Below are 21,448 nucleotides of genomic sequence, written 5' to 3'. Positions count from 1 at the left end.
GACCCGGACTCGAGGAGCCAGGCGGGAAGTTTCCGGGGAGCTCCTTGCGCGTTGTCATGACGACGCCTCACCGCTCAGCCGCTCTGGCCCCTGCGGGTTCTCGGCTGCCCACGAGGCCCTGCTTACTGGCTCCTCCCAGAGGGCATTTAGCCGCCCGGGAAAGAGATCGCTGTTTGCCAGCGGAGACTTTTAATTATGATCTTCTCTTACGTCTCTCGAACAAATCACTGCAACCACTTGGGAAACCGTGGGGAAAACGGATTGCTTCCCCACGCCCGCTGGAGTCTCTCCTCCCAGGCACTTCAGCCCCGACTCCCGTGCCCACTTTCCCGCAGGGGTAGACCGGAAAGGCCAGGCCAGCGACCCGCACTCGCTGTCTTTCCCTCCGGGCCCGGAGGAGGCTGCGGCTCCCAGCGGCCTGTGCGACGCAGCCCGATGACGCAGTGCGCCTGCGCGCGCGGCGGGCCGCGGCCGGTTTGAGCCAAGGGGCGTGTGAGCGCCTCCGGGAGCCGGCGGCCGCCGGGGACTTTGGAAAGAATGGGAAAGAAGCAGGTGGTAAGCGAGCCGTAGTTACTTTTGCGTGCTTAGGATTGTGTGTCCAGTTGAACCGGCCTATTTTTGAAGGATTTAAAGGTTGGATGGTTGGATGGGCGATGCTCCGTTTTTGCGGGACTTTTGAAATGTGGAGTTGGGTGAACTGAGCCTTGGATAAAATGTGACTCATAGCATCTTTAGAACAAAAGTGCTTTCGTGTGATTATCGTACTTTCCCGGTTGTAATTTTGAGCACTGGATAGTATTCAGACAGCCTGCTCTGTCCTCATCTTGTAGCATTTGTGTTAATACACTGTTTGAATGAATGGGGACCGTTGCAGAACAAACAAAGAGTGTCTAAAATTTAACTCTCTGAATCAATGTCCTCTGCAAGCAGCATGAGATACTTGGCACATTAAAGTGATTTCTAGCTATTTCTGCTAGTATTTTACTTCGAAAGTTTCCAGAATACTTAACTATGATCTCTCTAAACTGCAAATACAACTTTCCTTATTCCTGTAAAGCAACATTTATAAGGGGGTTTTCCCCTCATTCTTTCTGTCCAAAAATGCATTCTTCATCCTGTATTCCGAATGATCTTTTGAAAAGGTATGTTACTATGTGGCTTAAAACCTTCATTGCCTTCTTATTGAATTAAAACAAATTCTAGATTCCTTTCCTCAGTCTTCAAGACCCTAATTAATCTGGCCTCTGCCTACCTTTCCTTGGTAACTGTTGCAGCCTTAGGGGCCTTCTTTTACCTGGAGCACCCCAAGCCTAATCTCCCCTAAAGGCCTTTGTATTTGCTTCCCATTCCAAAAATGTTGGCTCCTTTCTTATTCAGTTCTCAGCTCCGTTGGCTGAGAGAGACTTTCTCTAACTAAAGTAGGAGGCCTCACACCCCTCGTTTATTACTGTTAATACATATATTACCGTTATCGGCTAATACTTAACCACTGGAATGTAAAGTTCCATGAAAGCAGGCTCTCTGTTTTGTTCATTAATATGTTCTTAGTGCTTAGCACAGGGCTTGGCCTATAGATAAAAAGGAACACAGGAAAGAGGGAATTTTATATGAAATTTAGAATAAGTAGAACCAACTTAAATATTACCCATTGGATTCTCATCAGTACCTCCTGGCTTTACCCTTTGAAACAGGGTAATCAAAAGATTTGGAATATAGGAAGTTAAGATGCTCTGGGCTTTTGCTTACAAGTGATATTCTTTTTTCCCTGTAGCGTCCTCCACGAGCCCTTCCACCTGTGCCAAGGTAAAAGTAATTTACAGTAATTTCATTATTTAATTTAAAAATGCAAGATGAATAAAATGAAAAATTGACTACCATTGCGAAACTGTACTAATTCAGAAAAGATTTCTTGAAAATTTTAGGAAAAAGCTTCCTTAACAGTTCAAAGGTGAAAAAATCCTTGCAGCATTAGGATAACAGTTATAATTAAATGTTCTGTTTCAAAGCCTGAATGTCAATATGGTAGGATAATTGATCCATTCTGAATGTTTTAGTGTCTTGTTTATCAGAATTCCGATTCTCTTTTGTTTGCTAGGATAGTTTCCTCAGAGTTTAGGCTAATGTTAATCCGAGACAAAATAAGAATTCTTAATCTGTTTAATCCACTTTATTAATAGACAATGGAGAATGTGTATAAGTACGTTCAGAAAATATTGGTATTATTTATATTTATAAATAATAAACTAGTTTGTAAGCTAGCCGACTTTGTGTGAAGGCTAATCTTATTTTAAATTTGTAATGATGTAAGTCAGTTTTCAGTCTGACAATACAATAACCTGCTAATCAATAGTTTTTTCTTTTGTCTTTGTTCTGATTAAATTTGGTCGGTGTCATGTAAAGTGCTATTCAAGGTAAGTTAGTTCACTGTTAATGTAAAACATTGTAAATATAGTATTTGATGTTCAAAAGTTAGATTCCTTAATGTTTCTCTTAAAATTAAATCTGAATGAAATAATTTATAATAGTATAATATCTTTTTATTATGCTTTCTTATGACTGCCATGTTAAAATGGTGGTTGACTTTTAATACTAGTTATATGGTAGATATTTGACAAATATAAAAGCACTCATCCCTGAATGGAGTCACTCAGATCATAACTCTTGGCTAGTTTATAGGTCTGTGTTAGGGACTGCGTCTTCGTTTATCTCATTTAATCAGGATAGGCTGGGTAATGCTATACTAACCCCAAAATCTCAGTGATTTAATATTATATATTATTATTTCTGGTTAGTACAAAATCCATTGTGGAAACAATCCAGGCAGGTACCTTTCCCTACCTCTTCACTAATGATTCAGGCTACTTCCATCCTGTGGTTCTGCCATCTTAACATGAGACCTCCTCAGTTGCCACAGGGGAGGAAGAGAAAGCTAGAGTGTTTCTCATTGGCTCCTTCAATGTTTTGGCCCCCAAATGACACAGATCACTTCTGCTCACAGCCTACTGACCACAACCTAAGTGCAAGGAGGCTGGGAAATGTAGTGGATCAGGTAAATATTTGGTGAGCCCACCTTGTGTGTCACAGTTTCTAACATTACTGACCCGCAATGAGCTACTGGTACCACACTATGGGGGATCTTTGACTTTGTGAATTTCTGGCCTTCTTCCCCTCATGTGTAGACGTTGGCTGGACCCAGGGAAGAGAGGGAAAGGTCTTCCCTATTAAGTTCCCTTTTGACTGTTACCTGCATTGAATTTTAGGCAGCCTTTTGTGTTGTTCTTTCTGTTTTATAGATGATGCTCCACTTAGTCATCCTAAGAAGAAGAAGCCCAGAACAAAAACCACGCTAGGTAAGAAGTTGTTCTTTGTTGTGTGGGATCACAGGTTTTTCCAGGACCTTAGACATGATAAGTAGAACAGATCAGGGAGAAGTCCCAAGTCAGTGCTGTGTTGAGGATAGAATCAAGGTCACTTTGAAGCAGTGGGATTTCTGGTGGCAGTGAGGGACAAGGCAGTGAAATGCCTCAAGAGTGTCTAGAAGGATTCATGAAATAAAGGGTTATGCCTCCAATATTCTTCCTTCCACTACATTCTTGGACGCTTTGAGGTCTTTCATCTCTAGACAACATAAGTTGTCTTAAGTTATGATTGGTTCCAGACCCTTGAGCAGGATACTGGATTTAGAGACAGAAGGTTCTTGTATCTCTCATTTCAATTAGAACTATCTGCATGAGAGCATGAGTATGAAGGCAGGGCCATATCTTCTAGGTATTAAAAATAGCTTCAATAATGTGCAAGTTCTCTGTTGGTGGGACTGCAGATTAGTGCAGCCACTATGGAAAACAGTATGGAGGTATCTCAGGAATCTGAAAATGGAACTACCCTATGATCCAGTAATTCCACTCCTAGGCATCTACCCGGAGAAATCCAAAACTCCAATTCAAAAATCTGTATGCACTCCTATGTTTATTGCAGCACTTTACACAATAGCCAAGATATGGAAACAACCAAAATGCCCATCGGTAGATGACTGGATTAAGAAGCTGTGGTACATTTATACAATGGAGTATTACGCAGCCATAAAGAAGAAAGAAATCTTATCATTTGCAGCAACATGGATGGATCTAGAGAACATTATGTTAAGTGAAATAAGTCAGAAAGAGAAAGACAAGTACCATATGATCTCACTTATATATGGAATCTAAAGAAAAGACTATGTGAATGAACTAATCAGAGTCAGTTTTGGGGACGCAGAGAAAAAACCGAGAGTGGTTAGATGGGTGTGTGGGAGGGGGTTGGGGATAAGGGGAAAGGTGAAGGGATTTGGAAGCAGCTGGTAACCACAAGATGGCCTCAGGGTTTTTCTTTTGAAAATTAATTTGGGGAAGGTATTCTATAATGTTGTAAAGATTTTGTTGGGTATCCGATGGACATGCGTCCTATTTGGGAGACCACCTCAGGGATACTGTGGATACCTGATCATGGCATTGTACATCAGAAGCTAAACATTAATGAATGCCAACTATAATTTTATATATATAATGTGATGGTTCAGTGTGAGGTCGGAGGGATAGTGGATGGGGGGAGGGGGGTTCACAGTATGAGGGATATAAATGATGAACGTCTAAGTATTACCTTGTTTTGTACACCTGAAACTAATAAATAAATTAATTAATAATAAAAAAAAAAATAATGTGCAAGTTCTATGAACTCTTTTTTGTTTTAGTTATCCACTAATAATCCTGGATGTTCTGTCTGTAACTCAAACTCACACATTCAGAATTCATCACCTTCCACAATAAGTCAGTTTTTACTTCTCACTTACTTCTGTTAATGGAACCCCTACTCTTGCAGTCACTCAGGTTGAACACCTCTAACTGATCCTTTCACTCTACTTGCTGCTTCTCATAAGCTTGCTTCTTCTATGGTATCTTTTAGTCTCTTTTCCCCTTTCATTTCCATTGTCACAACTATAGGTAATTTAGCTTCTTTCCTCTTCTCACCTGAGCTATCAGGGTAGATTCCAACATTGTTCTGTGCTTCTAGCTTTCTTCCACTCTAGTCAGTCCTGCCCATCACTGCTGGATGAGCTCCTTAAAGCTTGTAGCTGATCATACCTTAAACCTGGTCAGAAACTTATGTTGGCTTATCATTGCCTAACACATGGAGGAATAGACAGAGAAAAAGAAAATAATGGAAATGATGCAAAGGGAAAGAAAAAGACATACACACAGACAAAAACAAAAAGAAAATAGATGAACAGAAACTTAGATTCACAAAGATACTGAAATGCTAGGCTCTAAAAATACACTCAGTTAAATATAGACCTGTACATAGGAAGGCCACAGGTAGAGGGTACAATAAAGGCAGAGTTGGAGGAGGAGACATACAGCTCTATCCCAGCTACCAACGCTTCCTTCTTTGAAAAAAAAGAAAACAAAAATTGAGTGCTCTAGAAAAAAAAAAAAGGGGGGGGGGATATGTTGCTAGGTTTTTATTAAAATCATTCACTTAGGTTACTTCCAATTTTTCAATCCTATAATTTTGCAGTTCTGCTGAAATGGTGGAGGGGAAGAAGAGGTATTTCCATAGGATGGATTGCTAGCAATGAAATTGCTATACAAAGGACCTGTGTGTTATTAATATGATAGATTCTGCTGAATTGCCTTCAAGGAAGCTTTAGTTATTTTATTGCCACCAACAGAGTTTGATTATCACATTCACTAATTCCTGGACGATAATGGACAATATCAGTCTTTGAAATTATTTTGTCAATCTAGATGGCAAAATGTAACTTACTTTAGTTTTCATTTATCTGGATATTAATGAGGTTAAGCATCTTTTTAACTTGTTTATTAATACATTTATATTTCTTCTTTTGTAAGGAAGACAGGCAAGGGAAGGTAGCCAAGTAAAATTCAGATCTGCCAAAATGTTTTGAAATCTGTTCAAGACTTAACACAGGGAAAGATTGAAAAGAATGACTAAATGAAGAGATTTGTAAATTATCTACTAACTTCAATTCATCCATGATGACTTTATCATGTGTTAATTTACTAATGAAGTACTAAACTATATAAAGGCTGATAATTCTTAAGGCATAAGACAAATAAGAGAGTTCTCTGTGGTGATAGTTTCCATAATGTTTTCACCTTTTTGAAAATTCTGAAGCAAATTCTCCTCATCCCCTTCTTTTGTTCTTCTCCCCAGCCGCCTCCCCTTCCCTTTTTTCTTCTTCATTCTTCCTTGTTCCCTCATTCGTTTTCTCAACTTAAAACCCAAAGTTACAGGTGCGGATGAGGAAATCAAGATTTGGGGTATAATCAGTTCTGTAGGAGAAAGGATTATTATGTAGGAGACATTCTAACTCTCTCTTTTCTCATCTTTTTAAGACTTGGTGAGTTTTGCTCAAGTTATCCCACTTTTTTCCACTCTGCTTTTTTTTTGTAGGAAGTGCTTCTTTCGAAGGCATTGTACAGACTGCTACTCATAGGCCATCTGAGGGTAGTGAGCCACCAAATAAAGAACCCGTAGAGTATCCAGAAGCCCCTGTTCAAAGGAGACAGAAGAAGACGAAACTGCCTCTTGGTATGTAAAGAAACCAGAGTTAGGTTGTGATAGTAGTTGGGATTTTGGGGATATGATTAAAAACCTGTCTGGTCCCATTTTCCCTACCCACATTCCTTTTTTATTTCTTTAACTTTTTATTACTAGAGTAACTCTATTGGATTAAGTCAAGAATACTTTAGAGGGTCTCTTGATCATATGTGTGTAGATTATGAGGGAGGGGGTACAAATTCAGGACTAAAATAAAAAACTTTGATCTTGGTGTATAAGAATTTAGTATATGATACAATGGCCATTTGAGATTAGTGGAGAAAGGATAGATTCTGTATTAACAATAATATAATAAAGCAACAGCCAACATTTATTGAGTCTTGCCATGTCCCAGGCACAATTCACAAGGTAAGATAAACAATACTATATAATTTAGTTTGCCTAGCAAACTGGCAGTACTTTTTAAAAATTATAGAATCCACAGTGCTGATGAGAAATGGGTACACTCATCCACTGCTGATAGGAGTGTAAATTGTTAATAGGCTGTTTGAACTTACAAGAATAGAAATAACTACAACAGCTACAGTAATTAAAGGATGTTAACTGCAACATTATTTATAAGAGTAGAAACTGGTAATACCAAATATTTAGCGATGTGGTGCTGGCTAAATAAATCATTTTACCCATTTAACAGAAACCAAGTCCCCATTAACAAGATTGGTAAAGGGAAATAGTGACATGGAAAACCATCACTAATATGTTGTTGAGTCAGAAACAGAGGTTATAAAATAGGATGTATCAGAGGATACCATTTTGTAAATTATGTCGCATTGATTTCCCAGGGCTGCCAGAACAGATTACCACAAGCTGAGTGACTTAAAACAACAGGAATTAGTCTCTGACAGTTTTGGAGGATAGAAGTTCAAAATCAAGGTGTGCACAGGGCCATGTTCGCTCCAAAGCTGCTAGAAAATAATCCATTCTTGCCTCTTCTGGCTTCTGGTGGTTGTTGGCAGTCCTTGGCATTCTTTGGCTTGTGACTGCGTTACTTCATTCTGTGCTTCTGTCTTCATATTGTTTCCTGTGTGTCTCTTGGATTGCTTAATTTTTTCCTATGTTGTTTGGTATTGCAATTTCAAATTTTTTGTTGAGTGTTTAGAAGTGTAATTTTTTTTTTTAAATGAACAATTGGTAAGATGGTGAAAAAAATTTTGCCCAATTAAAAATTTTAAGGTTCTCTTGTATTACAAAAGTCTTGTATATTACTTTTCTTTTTACATTATAGTAATTCGAAAATTTAATCTACTTTTTAATTTTTATTTTTCAGAATTAGAGACTGCCTTCACCCAGAAGACATCTAGTCCATCTTTATTACGAAATGAAAATGGTATTGATGTGGAGCCAGCTGAGGAGCCAGTTATTCAAAAACCTCGAAGGAAAGCAAAGTAAGAATTTATTTGTTCTTTTAAATATTTTTTAGGGATACTCTGGTGCTTAATTTGGAGCTCCTCAATAATAGCTTCTGATTAAGTCTTATTTTTTTTTTTTGATTAAGTCTTATTAAATACTTGTAGTTGTGTACCCCTAGGATAAGTAGTATTACAAAAAATCAGTTAAACAAATATGATGATGAATTTGAAGAGTAAACCTCTGAGAAAAGCAAAATATTGTACTTAAATAAAAATTCTTAGGAGCTGTCTCTAAAAAATAGGAACACAAATAGAAGATTTTATGTAAGTAGCAAAAAGTTACATATTAAAGAATTAAAAATTAAAGGTAATATTAGTAAAATAGGCTGTTATAATTTATTTTCTCATGTTAACAGGATTCAAATTGTGATTATTTCAGCAATAAATAAAAATGTGTATTTTAGCATAGGAAATTGTCAGATAAAAGAGTATTGCATACTGTAAAGAAGTACACTGGAAGTTGTATAACACTACTATTATTTGTATTTGGAAATGACCTTATAAATAGTAATCATTATCTATATAGAATCACATAATTTTAAGTCTGGGAAGGATCTTACAAATCTAGTTCAGTCACTTAATTGTCCAGATGAGAAAACAGGCCCAGAGAAATAAGGTGACTTGCTGCACATAATAGTTAATAACTTATCTGTTTGAGTAAAATCCAAATTTCTCCACCCAAAGTCCAGGGCTCTTTTCATTATACTCACAGGTACCTCCTTATGTGGGCCTTTAAAAATTCAATACTCATCCATTTTTCTTACCTTCTCCCTGATCGCAGGAAAACCCAGCCAGCAGAATTGCAGTATGCCAATGAGCTAGGAGTAGAAGATGAAGACATAATTACTGATGAGCAAAGTAATCCGGAACAACAATCTGTATTCACTGTACCCACTGGCGTTAGCCAGCCTGTAGGCAAAGTGTTTGTAGAAAAAAGCCGTAAGTAGTTCCTTGTTTTGGAACATGAGCTCTTTAAGAAGTACACAAGGATATCCTTTGATCTAGGAATTATACTTCTGGAAATCTGAATTAAGGAAATAAAAACATGGACAAAAATTTATACACAAAGCTAATTATCACACTATTATTCATGAGAGTGAAAAACTGGAAATCTAAATATAAAAGGAGGGGAATGAGTTCAGTCAGTTATACTATATCTATACAATAAAATCTTCTGCACCATTAAAAATAATGTTTAGGGAGAATTTTACATTTCATGGAAAGATTCTAATGAAAAATAAACACACACACAGAGTTTGATGTCAGCTATAGAACGCATAGGACAAAAGACTAAAAGGAAATATGCCAAAATATTAATGCTGGTTGTTTCTGGGTTATGGAATTATGGGTAATTTAAAAAATCAACCCCTACCTTCTGCCCATTTCTTTATTCTTTGTGTACTTTACCAGTTTTCTGCAGTTGGTAGTAATGGTGGTGGTGGGGCTGGTAATGATATAAATCCTCTAACTAAAAATAAATGAGAGAACATACATAATGGTATTACCATATTAAATATGACTTTCAACATTATAGCTATATATTCTTTTGGAAAATAGTTCTGATGTTGTGCAGCATGTGCTGATTATAAGGCTGCATTTGTATTGCTTAAGAAAAACCTCCTGAAACCATGATCATAACCATATGCTCCTCCCATGGATATGCTATGAATATGCTGCCTGAAAAACTCCTCTGAAACATAAAGATTAGTCCTTAAAATTTACAATTTAGATTTTCCATAAGTTGTTTTAGAATTCTGGTTCTGTAATATGAAATCTAAGGAATCTTGGCCAGTGAGAAACCTGTGATCCAGAGAGGCTAACTGACTTACCCAGAGTGTAACAGTTGGTTAGTGCAGAACTGGGACTCATTAAGATTTCATGACTCCTAGTCAAGTGTGTTTACTTGTATACCATGTGGCCATTTCATTTACTTCAGTCTGTTTTCAAGCAATGTCACTCAATCCTCATTTTTGTTCTTCATTTAGCACAGAAACTTCCCTACTACAATAACTGACCATAAAAAATACCAGTTGTCAGCCCAGAAGTTGTCTTTTCTCAGGGAAAATTAGGTGTTGCATCTCTGTCTTTCATCTTCCAAAATACCTGACAGCCAGGTAAAAGTATGGCAAGCATAATTGAAATGGAACCTTTCCTGCTGCCCGAGGTCCCTTTGTGAGAAGGAGTCTCCTCGTGAACAGTAAAAGGATAAAGCTTTGGTCACACAGTATTGCAAAGCTGACACTTGAATGGTTACTTACAGGAAACTTCTTATGAAGTTTGTGAAACAGTCCATTTCTTTTCTCTCATCACAGAGTGCCATGCTACACACATTGGCATCTTTTCCTAAGAAATTTAAAGTGTTTTCAAATATTGACTTACCTTTATAGTATTGACATTTAAACTTTAATACTTCTGAAATCTCTAAATTAGAATATTTTACACTTTGTCATGTTAAAGGTCTGTGACTTTTTTTCTTAGTTGGAAGTTCGTTGTATTTCATTAAACGTACGATTTCTAAAACTATCACTTTAACATCTGTTTTGGGTTGAGAAGAAAGTGTGTGGACATTGTTTGTTTTCCCTAAAGATAAGAAAAGTAGTATGTTTAAACAACCAAAAGAAAAGAACCTTTTGAAATAGGGACTGAATCAGGGAGAACTTTTGGAAAAACAGCCAAGTCTCCGTCTAAGGGTTCTTAGGTGTAGATTAATAAAAAAACAGACTGTCAGGGTTCTCTCTGGTTAGTTGTTCATGATGGGGTAATGTGTTCTTAGGGCGATTCCAGGCCACTGATCGTGCAGAGTTGATAAAGACCACAGAAAAGATAGATGTGTCGATGGAAATGACGCCTTCTTGGACCACCAGAGATGTTGCGCTTTCAGTGCACCGGGCTTTCAGGTGGCGACTTTTGTTCGACTTTTCTTAAAACAAATGTTCCATAACTTTAAAAAAAAAATGTTGATTGTTTAACACTGCTAACAAAATTGATTACTTCAAATGGTGAGTAGGTATTTTTTCTAAACATTCAATTTGAGTTAAATCATCTGTCTTCAGTATAGTAAAAAGAAAAAACTTGTTTTTACTTCCTGTGAAATGTTGAATTTTATTCTTATATGTTAAGAAACTTTAAAAATACTTTAGCTTTTTACTTTAGTAATTCACGTATAATAATTAAACTCTTTTCCATTCAGGATGGTTGGTCTCTTTTCTCATGGCTTCTTGGCTGGCTGTGCTGTGTGGAATATTGTTGTGATATATGTTCTAGCAGGAGATCAGCTTTCTAACTTGTCAAACCTTCTGCAACAATACAAGACCTTGGCATATCCATTCCAGAGTCTTCTCTACTTACTCTTGGCTCTAAGTACAATTTCAGCTTTTGACAGGTAAGAAAGACTATTGTGACTGAAGATCCCTCTAACTTTTATTCAGGAGGAAACGTTGAGCAAAATGTGTCACTATGACAGTTTTCAAAGTAGAATTACAGGATATTAATATTATTTTTACTTTTTTTTCTTTCTGTTTCTTTCACCTTCTCCCGTCCCCTCCCCCCCCACACACACTTCGGTTCAAGCCATTGTTTCTCAGTCTAGTTGTGTAGGACAAAGCTCCCTGGCCTATACTGGTATTATGAGCCTTGTGCTCTCCCCAGCTGAGGCAATCGGTCGGCTGCTCACAGTAGCCCACGGCAGCACACAGCAGCCTGCTCATGCCAACTTCCGGCTGCTCACAGCAGCCCAGCTCCAGGTTGTTCACAATCTTAACTGTAGACAGCGCAGCTCACTGGCCCATGTTAGAATCAAACCGGTGACCTCGGTGTTAGGAGCAAGGCGCTCCAACCACCTGAGCCACCAGGCTGGCCCGACTTTGTTTTTAAGCCAGTCTGTTTCTGTTCTTTTTGGAGGGGGGAACGAGAATACTGTGAAATATAAAATACCTAGAAGTCTTAACCCATTCCAGCATGAACTCTTAAGTCCAAAAATTTCTGCTAGATATAATCAACTCAAAAAAGTCCCGAATACAGTGGTATCTCAGTTTTTGAACATAATCCGTTCCGAAAGACTGTTCGAGTTCTGAAATGTTCGAAAACCGAGGCATGGTTTCCCCATAGAAATGGATTAATCTGTTCCAGACCTTTAAAATCAACCCTTAAAACTGCAAATTTAGCATGAATTTTGTTATCTAAAGATACCATTGATCCATAAAATTTATGGCATTCGTAAACCAAAATGTTCGTCAACGGAGATGTTCGAAAACCAAGATACCTCTGTGTCATCTTCCAAATCATCTGAATCAAGTATAGGTGAGAGTCTGGGTATTGTATTGGTTTCCTAGGGCTGCTTTAACAAAGTACTATAAACTGGTGGTGGCTTAAAACAACAGGAATTTATTCTGTTACAGTTTTGTAGACTAGAAGTCTGAAATCATGTTGTTCGCAAGGGCTCTGAGAGTCTGTTCCCTGCCTCTCTCCTAGCTTCCATTTGTCACTGGCAGTCCTTGACATTATTTGGTTTGTAGAATCATCACTCCAATCTCTGCCTTTGTTGTCACATGGCAGTTTTCCCTGTGTGTCTCTGTCTGTGTCTCTTCTCTTCTTGTGAGGACACCAGTCATATCGGATTATAACCCATTCTAGTGGCCTCATCTTAACTTGATCACATCTGCAAAGACCCTATTTCTAAATAAGGTCACATTTACAGGTACCAGGGATTAGAAGTTCAACATATCTTTTTGGGAATACAGTTCAACCCACTAAGAAGAATAACAACTTATAGCCGAATGATATTGATAATTGAAAAAGGTAGAATCTAATGAAATTTTGCAGATCAAGTTTGTTTCTTTAGAATGTCTTAACTCCAAAGGAGTATTGACTGAAATAGTCTTGTAGTTAAAAGTTTTATGTGGAACTGTGTAAATAAGATATTCTTTCATGTATGTTAAGTGTAAACTGTAGCTAGATGATACATGTGGTAGCATTAGAATAGAGAAGGAAAAAACTAGAATCAAGAGAGTACAGTTTTTTGTTTTTGTTGGTTTTTTTGTGTGACAGGAGAAAGAGATAAAAAATGAGGAAAGCTCATAGGTGGGCAAGAAAGGCACAGATAATATTTACCTCTCCTTCAATCCCGGATGAGCCCCCAAATGATGTAGAAAATTCTTTGTGCCGGGATAGTATCTCGTGAAACCAAAGAATAGAAGCACGGACCAAGGAGAGGCAAGGAGTTGTAAAAGAAGATAGTTTATTAAAAGTAAAGAGTAAAGAGTCGAAGCTCTCGGAACGAGAAGGGGTCCCGACTGGGTTGCCCGAGAGTCCAGTTTTGTAAGAAGGTTTACAGCTGCACTGTGACAAGAGGCTTTTGTATTTTTCTAGGATTGACTTTGCTAAAACATCAGTAGCAATCCGAAATTTTCTTGCCCTGGATCCAACAGCTTTAGCATCTTTCTGTGAGTAAATAGTTTAATTAGGTAACTGTTTCATACTTGAGTTACATTGTAATTTTGAACAAGGAAAGTTATTATTTTTAAAAGATTTTATATTATTGCTACTTATGAACATTACTTATAGATGTTCACTGGAATTTGTAATGGTAGGCATAATTTTGATAGAATTATTTTTCAATAGAGGTTGATCTAAGTAACTTTGAAAAGTTTAATTTTGTTCTAGGTTATTTAATATTTAGCTTTTGTATTTTCCACTTGATGTTAAACAGATGGAGCTAGTATGACATTTCAGTAACAAATACTATTTTATATCAGTTATGAAAATATTAATGAAACTGGTTTTAGGACCTTGAATAAGTCAGATAATTTCTTAAATGATCTTCTAGATTCTTGTCAGTGTTAGTGATTAAGTAGTGAGCATCTCAAAAGACCCTTCTGTACCTGTATTCTTGAAAAATAATATAAAGCTTCCAGCCTAATGAAATTTATCAAATGAATTTCTTTTATATTATCATTTCCCAAAGTAGAGATTATTTTTACCTTAATCTATAAATTAAAAATAAACCAAACTGTTAAAGATACATTATTGGTAATTTCATTTGTCTTTTTCTCAGTGTACTTTACTGCTCTTATACTATCTCTGAGTCAGCAAATGACAAGTGACAGAATCCACCTTTACACACCTTCTTCTGTTAATGGTAGCCTCTGGTAAGATTGACAATAGCATTAGCAATTGTTGATGGTAATAACAGCGACAATGGGAGTAATGTTACTATTCTTATCCTTCTGCTCTTTTATGTGTTTTCATCTATAAATAATAATGAGGGTTCTTTTTTTGTTTCCAAAATTGTGGCAAGAAAATACCTATTCCATTGGTTAATGGATATCTATTGTTATAAACACTTGCGTTTTTAATGAAATGTCTTCTTTTTACAAATGTTTTAAATCTCTTAAGTTTTAGTTTCAAGATATGTCATTACACAGTGAACTGGGAATGAGGGAGCCCTGCACCCTCAGTCCCAATCGGGAGCCTGATGCCCCAGAATAGTGAAGTGAATGGGTAGCTTGGATAGAGTTGGAAAACCAAGCAAGGCTAGAAGGAGCAGACTAGAGACAGCCAACTCCCGCACAGCAGTGGCCAACCGTGAAGCTAACAGGATGGCCGAGATTCCAGTTCACAAAACTGAGGGGCAGTCTTTTTTTGAGAGAGTGGCTAGAGGCATGAGGTAAAAAGAGAAAGGAAAGATACTGCATGAAGAGTAGCACCGTAGTAGATGGAAGGGAAACTTAGAAAAAAATTTTGGCAACACTAAATTTCCATTTTTATCAGTGTACAAAGCAGATCTGTTTGGAATTCAATAACCTTTGCACCTGTGTTCTCATGGTATACATACTGTGTTTCCCCAAAAATAAGACCTAGCCGGACAATCAGCTCTAATGCGTCTTTTGGAGCAAAAATTAATATAAAACCTGGTCTTATTGTATTATATAAGATTGGATATAATATAATATACAATATATAATATATAATATATAGTATAATACTGGGCCTTATATTAATTTTTGCTCCAAAAGATGCATTAGAGCTGAGTGTTCGGCCAGGTCTTATTTTCGAGGAAACATGGTATATGGTGTATTTTATAGGGCATTATGTTTTATTTCATGCTTTAGTAGTTATTTCTATAAGTAAGGACTGCTATTTATTTTTAAAATTCATAAAATAGATATGTTTGGGTATATGAACCAAGATGAAGACGTTTCTAATGAGTTTTTCTGTATTTTTAGGGCAGCAGGAATTGAGGAACAGGTTCTTCAGCCCTGGATCGTGGTGAATCTGGTGGTAGCCCTTCTGGTTGGGTTATCTTGGCTTTTTTTGTCTTATAGACCAGACATGGATCTTAGTGAAGGTATTAAGGAACAAATAGTGTAAGAATATATGAAATGTTCTATAATGATTTTAGAAATTTTCTTTGAATGGATATAACTTGTAATATTGTGGTAACAAAAACATATTTAAAAATAACACAGGAAAAATAACAATCAAGTGGTGAAACTGAATGCCAAGAGAAGCAGGGAGGACATTCTAAGAGAGCTGGCATCTTGAAGTACTTACTGAGGGCCTTCGGTGGCCCTTGTGCATATTTGGGAGGTATTTCCTCTCTTGGAGCCCTTCAGGTATTTTAGAGAAAGTCTCTGCTCTTCATTTTTCCTAGTTTCCTTCAGATCAAAGTATCTCTTAATTTGAAATAAATCATGCTTCATCTATGTAGCCTCTGTCAGATGCATGTTAAAGTGAATTATTCTTACTTCTGCCTCTAACTGATACAAATTCTTAACCTGCACTGTCTAATGAAGTGTTTAGTAATCCTACCTTTAGTGTGCCCAATGTGACGTGAGATTACCGATCTCCAGCCCTCAGACCCCTTTTGGCACCCCTGAAGAAGAGGAGTCGTATTAGCAAACTGCTAGTCCTTTAGCATTTCTTTAGGAACTCTTGGTGTTTGTATGTAGGTTCTATTTCCTTGACAGGAAATAGATTCAAGGAAATTTCACCCTTGAATCTCTATGATATTTTCTGGACCTTGGTTATTATTATGTTCTTGATTTGTTAACCATCCCGAGCATTTAACTGCAATTTGATCACCTAATTACAACTTGTCTTACAAGTCTTAAATTGAGGATCTTCCCAACATTGCCATTTGTAAAAGCCAAGACAAAAACATGTAATCTTCTTGTGTATTTTTGTTTATGAATTTCTGCATCATCATTCTCAGGTTGCTTCACTAAATATCCTGTTGCTTTATTTCTTTTGATATATGTAAAGTATTTTTTAAAATCTTAGGGTTTATGTATTTTGCTGTTTTCTTTTGCTCAGTAGTTTTTAGTCATTCAAAGAATTTTTCATCTAATATTTACATCAGAAGACTTTATTTTATTCAGTTCCTAAGGTTTTCTTTTTTCCTATTTCTTGCTATTTTAATAAATTATGTGTATATGCTAAGTAATAGTTTAAATGTAGAAATGTCAACTAATAACATTCTATACTGTAGTCGGGATTGAAACTACACTAGCTGGCTTGTGTAGTATTCACAAATCACAAAGTATGTGTTACTAAATATTTACAGAATCCTGCTCTCTTTTAGAGCCATGTGAATTATATAACATTTTATTTGTAATGTGAATTATGTAACATTTTATATTAAAATTAAATATAAAATGGGGATAGTAATACCTCACTTATAGGGGTCCTTATGGTGACTAAATGGGGTAACACATTTAAGATATTCTGGCATACACCTCCTGTTAGTTCCAGTCCTTCTACTGTGTCCTCACCACCATTTTAAGTTACCATGATCGCTATAGAATTAGAACTTTCAGCTGTTTAAGGATCCTGGATTCTCTAAGTGACTTACATTTCTGGTAAGAGCTTTTATATTATCTCCATTATATGCATATATGCTTTATTTTTCAGGGGTTACCAAAACATTTAAAACTTGAAATTTTCAAAATGTCAAAACTTGTACATTTTTTGTTAGCTCACCTTTAAAATTAGATTTCACTATCAAGATTTACTTGTACTGGAGGGCTTTCTATTATTGTACATTATAACATTTTAAAGGACTGTTTATGTCTAAACTAAAAAACTCTGTGAGGTACTGGGAAACCATGTTGAGTATGACCTGTTCATTTTGTCTCCCAGAGTTGATGTTCTCCTCTGACGTGGAAGGATGTCCTCATAAAGATAAGGGAATCAAAGCCTCTTCGTGATGCCAACTCAACGGCAGAGGAATAAAACCCAGTATTTAGAATTTTCCCCATTTTTTACATGTATTTTTATAAGATATGTACAGATGTATTTAGAATTGATTTTTTGATTAATACTGAAAAAATTCTCAAGATTATGGAAAACAATGGTAAAATTGTATCTGCAGATTATACCCACATGTTAATCTCAGTAGCGTTATCTCATTGGCAAAGGAGATAATGAGCCAGAGACCAGTAGTTGAAAGGATTTAGTTCCTTTTTTTTCTCAAATTAGTTGCATTTATAATCATTATCTTAAAAAGCACTAATACCGAAAAAGCCATAACTTTAGTGTTACAAAATATATATCAGGTTTAAACATAAATTTAGGGAATGGGGAAAGGGGAAAAAAAAGGACCTTCATTATTTATTTTTGATATCTCCTTACTGAATTAATTGAAACATAAAATTTGTCTTTCTTGAAACTGGCTTAATGGTTGTATATTATGTAATAAGTATAATGTAATGTAATTAGCTCAAAAGATGCTTTACTTCGTGGCTAATAAAAAGAAAATACATCTTTTTTGTTTGAAAAGTTTTATAACCGAAAATGTTTCTTTCCCTTTAAAACCTATACCAGTGGTTCCCATGTGAAGTTGCACATCAGAATCATTTAGGGAGCTGTAAAAAAATACGTAGCAAAAGAGAAGCTGAGCAGGCCAAGGGCTCAGGGAAATAGAAGGCAGTGAGCTTGTTGATCTAACACTCAACTGACCTCTGCAGAACCCTTTCCTCTGCCTCTTTTTCTGCATAAGAAATATAAGAAGAAATTCACCATGCCTATTTTCAAGCTCTTTGTCAGTGAGACCATTGGCTTTTGAGGAAATCCTACTCTTGAAGTGAGTCCTGCACTGGAAAAGGTATCTTAAGAGCTGTATTAAATGGTGTCTCAACTGGTGTGAGACATTGGAGCTCAAGACAATGGGAAAAGACATCTCAGAGGCTCTGGAGCACATCAATGAAACTATTGGGCCTGCCCTGATTACCAAGCAGCTGAATGTTGTGAAGCAGAAGAGGACAAATTTATGATGGACATGGATGGCTCTGAGAGTAGGTTGAAATATGGCACAAGCGCCATAGTAGGAATATCTTGCCATCTCTAAGATGAGTTGCTGAAAAGGGCATCCCTGTGCTGTCACAGAATTGTAAATCTGTTGGCATCCTGCCAGTTCCAGCTTTCATTGTGATCGTGATGGTTATGCTGGCGATAAGCTAGCAGTGCAGGAGTTCATGATCCTCCCTGTTAGCAAACTTCAGGGAAGCCATGGGCTCATTAGAGCTGAAACTTACTGCACCTGAACAATGTCATCAAGGAGAAATGGGAAAAACAATGTGGGGGATTGTGGTAGGCTCAATAATGTCTTCCAGAGCTGTCCCTGTTCCAGTCCTTGAACCTTGCATGACAAAAGGGATTTTGCAGATGTGATCTAGGTTGTGAACCTTGAAATGAGGGAGATTATCCTGTATTATCAGGGATGGGCCCAGTGTCATCACATGAGTCCTTAAAAGCAGAGAAAGTTCCAGAGTCATATGATGATGGAAGAAGGGTCAGAGTTGTCATGCTGCTGGCTTTGAAGGAGGAGGAGGGGGCCACAAGCCAAGGAATGTGGGTGATCTCTAGAAGCAGAGAACAGCCCTTGGCTGACACTCAGCAAGGAAACAGAGATGGGCCCTGTCCCACATCTTTAAGGAACTGAATTCTGTCAACACCCCAGATAAGCAAGGAAACAGATCCTCCCCTAGAAACTCCAAAGAGGAATTCAGCCCTGCTGACACCTTGATTTTAGTTTGGCAAGACTCATGTCAGACTTCTGACATGCAGAACTGACATACAAATAGCAAATGTACGTTGTTTAAGCTGCTAAATTTGTAATTTGTGGCAACGATAGAAAGTTAACAAGGTTGAAAGGAGTTCTTCCAACATTTTAGAGAATAAAAGTGCTCTGGAACTGCTATGGAGTGCAGTTGGAAGCTGGCTACTTGGTAACTTGTAAATGGCGTGGGCATCATTGCCTCTGAATTCTTCAGACCTGGAAAGTATGACCTGGACTTCAAATCTCCGGGTCACCTCCGCAAGTATATAATCCTTGGGCTGCTGGGGGGCTTGTACAAATCTTTCATCAGGGCAAACCCAGTGGTGTCTATCAAAAAATCTTTGGCCATGATGATGGGGGAAACTTGGAGGAAATTCATTGCTAATACATGTTTCCATGATTGACTCAAAAATCATCATTTTTCTCTTTTTTCCTTGCATCAAGTGTGGGCAATATACTTAAGAGTTTGAGTTGTCAACAAAGAACCCCAGTGGCATTTTTGTTAATTGGTTTTTTGGGGGATGCAAATAAAGTATTCAGTAATTAATACCTGCATCTCCCCACTACCCCAAGCAGAAAAGAATACACTTCTAGGCCCCATCCCCAGAGATTCAGATTCAATAGTGTGAGGTGGTACTTGGAAAACTACCTTTTAGAAAAAGATATCCCAGGTTATTGTGATATAGCCTGTGGACTAGCCAGCATTTGGGACCTCTGGCCTTCATAAAACATTTGTAATTGTGGGGACAGAGCCCCAGAAAGCAGTTTCCAGGCTCTCGGCCTCATGTGGAGAGGTGCTGGCTCGGATAGTGGATGGCCGTCAGCTGTGGCTGGTTGGCCATCAGCTGTAGCCATTGAGCCATTGGCCACTGATATAACTGCCGCAGCTTTGGAGGGGAGCTGAGGAGAGTGAAGGAGGAGACTGAAGGAGTGTCGGTCGGTTGGCAGCCAAGCGGACAGCAGGTCGTATGTCGTGTAAACCCAACCTCCAATGAAACCATAGTGGTATGACTGCCCTACTTATGGCTCCGTGGGTGTTCCTTTTTGGCCTAGCCACATTCTGCGTTCTTGTGTAGGGAGCGGGACCAGAGACCGCGCCGGACGCCCTGCACGACAAACGGCGCAGCGAGCAGGGTCCCCCGCATGACAGTAATCTATTATGAAAAATAAAGCTTGGATTGCGATAGATGGTCTTGGTCAAGTTGCTAGGTCCATGAGGGCAAATATGAAAAAAAACGAATCAAACATAGTACTTGCCTTTAAGAGGCTCATTGTCATGCAGGGACTCATGCGGGGTCTCTGGTCCTGGTCTCTGGTCCCCACATAACACAGGACATGGTGAGGCCAAAAAGGAACACCCACGGAGCCGTAGGTAGGGGAGTCATACCACTATATTCTCGCTGGCGGCTGGGCGAGACACGAAGCAGGAGCCACACTATCTGAAACCTGCCGACCACTTTTCTCTGCCAACCAACCCCACTTGCTGGCTGCAAATCGCCATGCTAACTGCAAACCCTGCTTGCAGGCTCAGCCACCATCTTGCTAGCCCCCATTTTCTGCTAGCGTAGCCACGGCAGTTATATTAGTGGCCAATGGCTCACTGGTTACAGCTGATGGCCAACTAGTCACAGCTGATGGCCATCCAATCACAGTTGATGGCCATTTACTACCTGAGTGAGCAACTTTCCATGTGAGGGAGAGAGCCTGGAAACTATACGCCTGGCTCTGTCCCCACACTCATAATCTACTCAGAAGACATAGATAGGTATGAGTTGAAGAATCTAGGAAAGCACTATAAATTGAATCATATAGCATGAAATCCTTGGGGAGTAGCCTTTTCTGCTCAGCATAATTCCCTGGAGATTCATCCAAGCCGTGTGTATCGATAGTTCATTCCTTTTATTGCTAAGTCGTATTCCAAGGCATGTATGTACTGCAGTTTATTTAACCATGTACCTATGGAAGGACATCTGAGCTGATTTCCACTTTTTGGCTATTATGAATAAAGCTGCTACTAGCATTTATTTGTGTGTAGTTTTTATTTCTCTGGGATAAATGCCCAGGAATGCAATTGCTGGGTAATATGGTAGTCACATTTAGTTTTTTAAGAAACTGCCAAGCTATTTTCTAGAGGGATTGTACCATTCTGTATTTCCCCATGACATTTTTTTTTTGGAAGAGTCCAGTTTTGTTTGAGTGTCCCACCTACATTCTGTATTTGTTTTTTTTGTTTTTTCCCCCTAATAGCATCATTCAATTTGTTCCTGTCTCCTGAATTTCCTGTAGACTGGAGGATAGGTCTAGAGGTTTAATTAGATTTAGGTTAGATATTTTATATTGCATCACACACTTCCGTAAGGAAGTC

General features: G+C 37.9%; 1 protein-coding gene across 1 annotated transcript; it reads left to right on the top strand.

The window, feature by feature from the left end:
- The first annotated feature begins 433 nt into the window (after window positions 1-433).
- TMEM237 (transmembrane protein 237) lies at window positions 434-21,106 on the top strand. The gene is made up of 13 exons (XM_081050784.1): window positions 434-555; window positions 1,772-1,803; window positions 2,401-2,411; window positions 3,294-3,350; window positions 6,451-6,588; window positions 7,886-8,003; window positions 8,809-8,966; window positions 10,801-10,924; window positions 11,218-11,409; window positions 13,395-13,468; window positions 14,080-14,173; window positions 15,251-15,372; window positions 17,166-21,106. The coding sequence occupies exons 1-13, from the start codon at window positions 538-540 to the stop codon at window positions 17,231-17,233; spliced, it is 1,206 nt and encodes a 401-aa protein (XP_080906910.1). The 5' UTR covers window positions 434-537; the 3' UTR covers window positions 17,234-21,106.
- The last annotated feature ends 342 nt before the right edge of the window (window positions 21,107-21,448 follow it).

This window comes from Rhinolophus hipposideros (assembly GCF_964194185.1).
Source record: "Rhinolophus hipposideros genome assembly, chromosome: 6".
In the NCBI taxonomy this organism is placed as follows: domain Eukaryota; kingdom Metazoa; phylum Chordata; class Mammalia; order Chiroptera; family Rhinolophidae; genus Rhinolophus; species Rhinolophus hipposideros.
The sequence above is the reverse complement of the archived record's forward strand: the minus strand, read 5'-3'. Positions and strand labels throughout refer to the sequence as shown.

What these genes read in the sequence shown, in the direction of transcription:
- TMEM237 (XM_081050784.1), top strand. An exon ending in CAGAACAAAAACCACGCTAG is followed by an intron (nt 3,351 to 6,450) that starts GTAAGAAGTTGT and finishes TTTTTTTTGTAG; the next exon opens with GAAGTGCTTCTTTCGAAGGC. An exon ending in TCAGTGCACCGGGCTTTCAG is followed by an intron (nt 10,925 to 11,217) that starts GTGGCGACTTTT and finishes TTTTCCATTCAG; the next exon opens with GATGGTTGGTCTCTTTTCTC.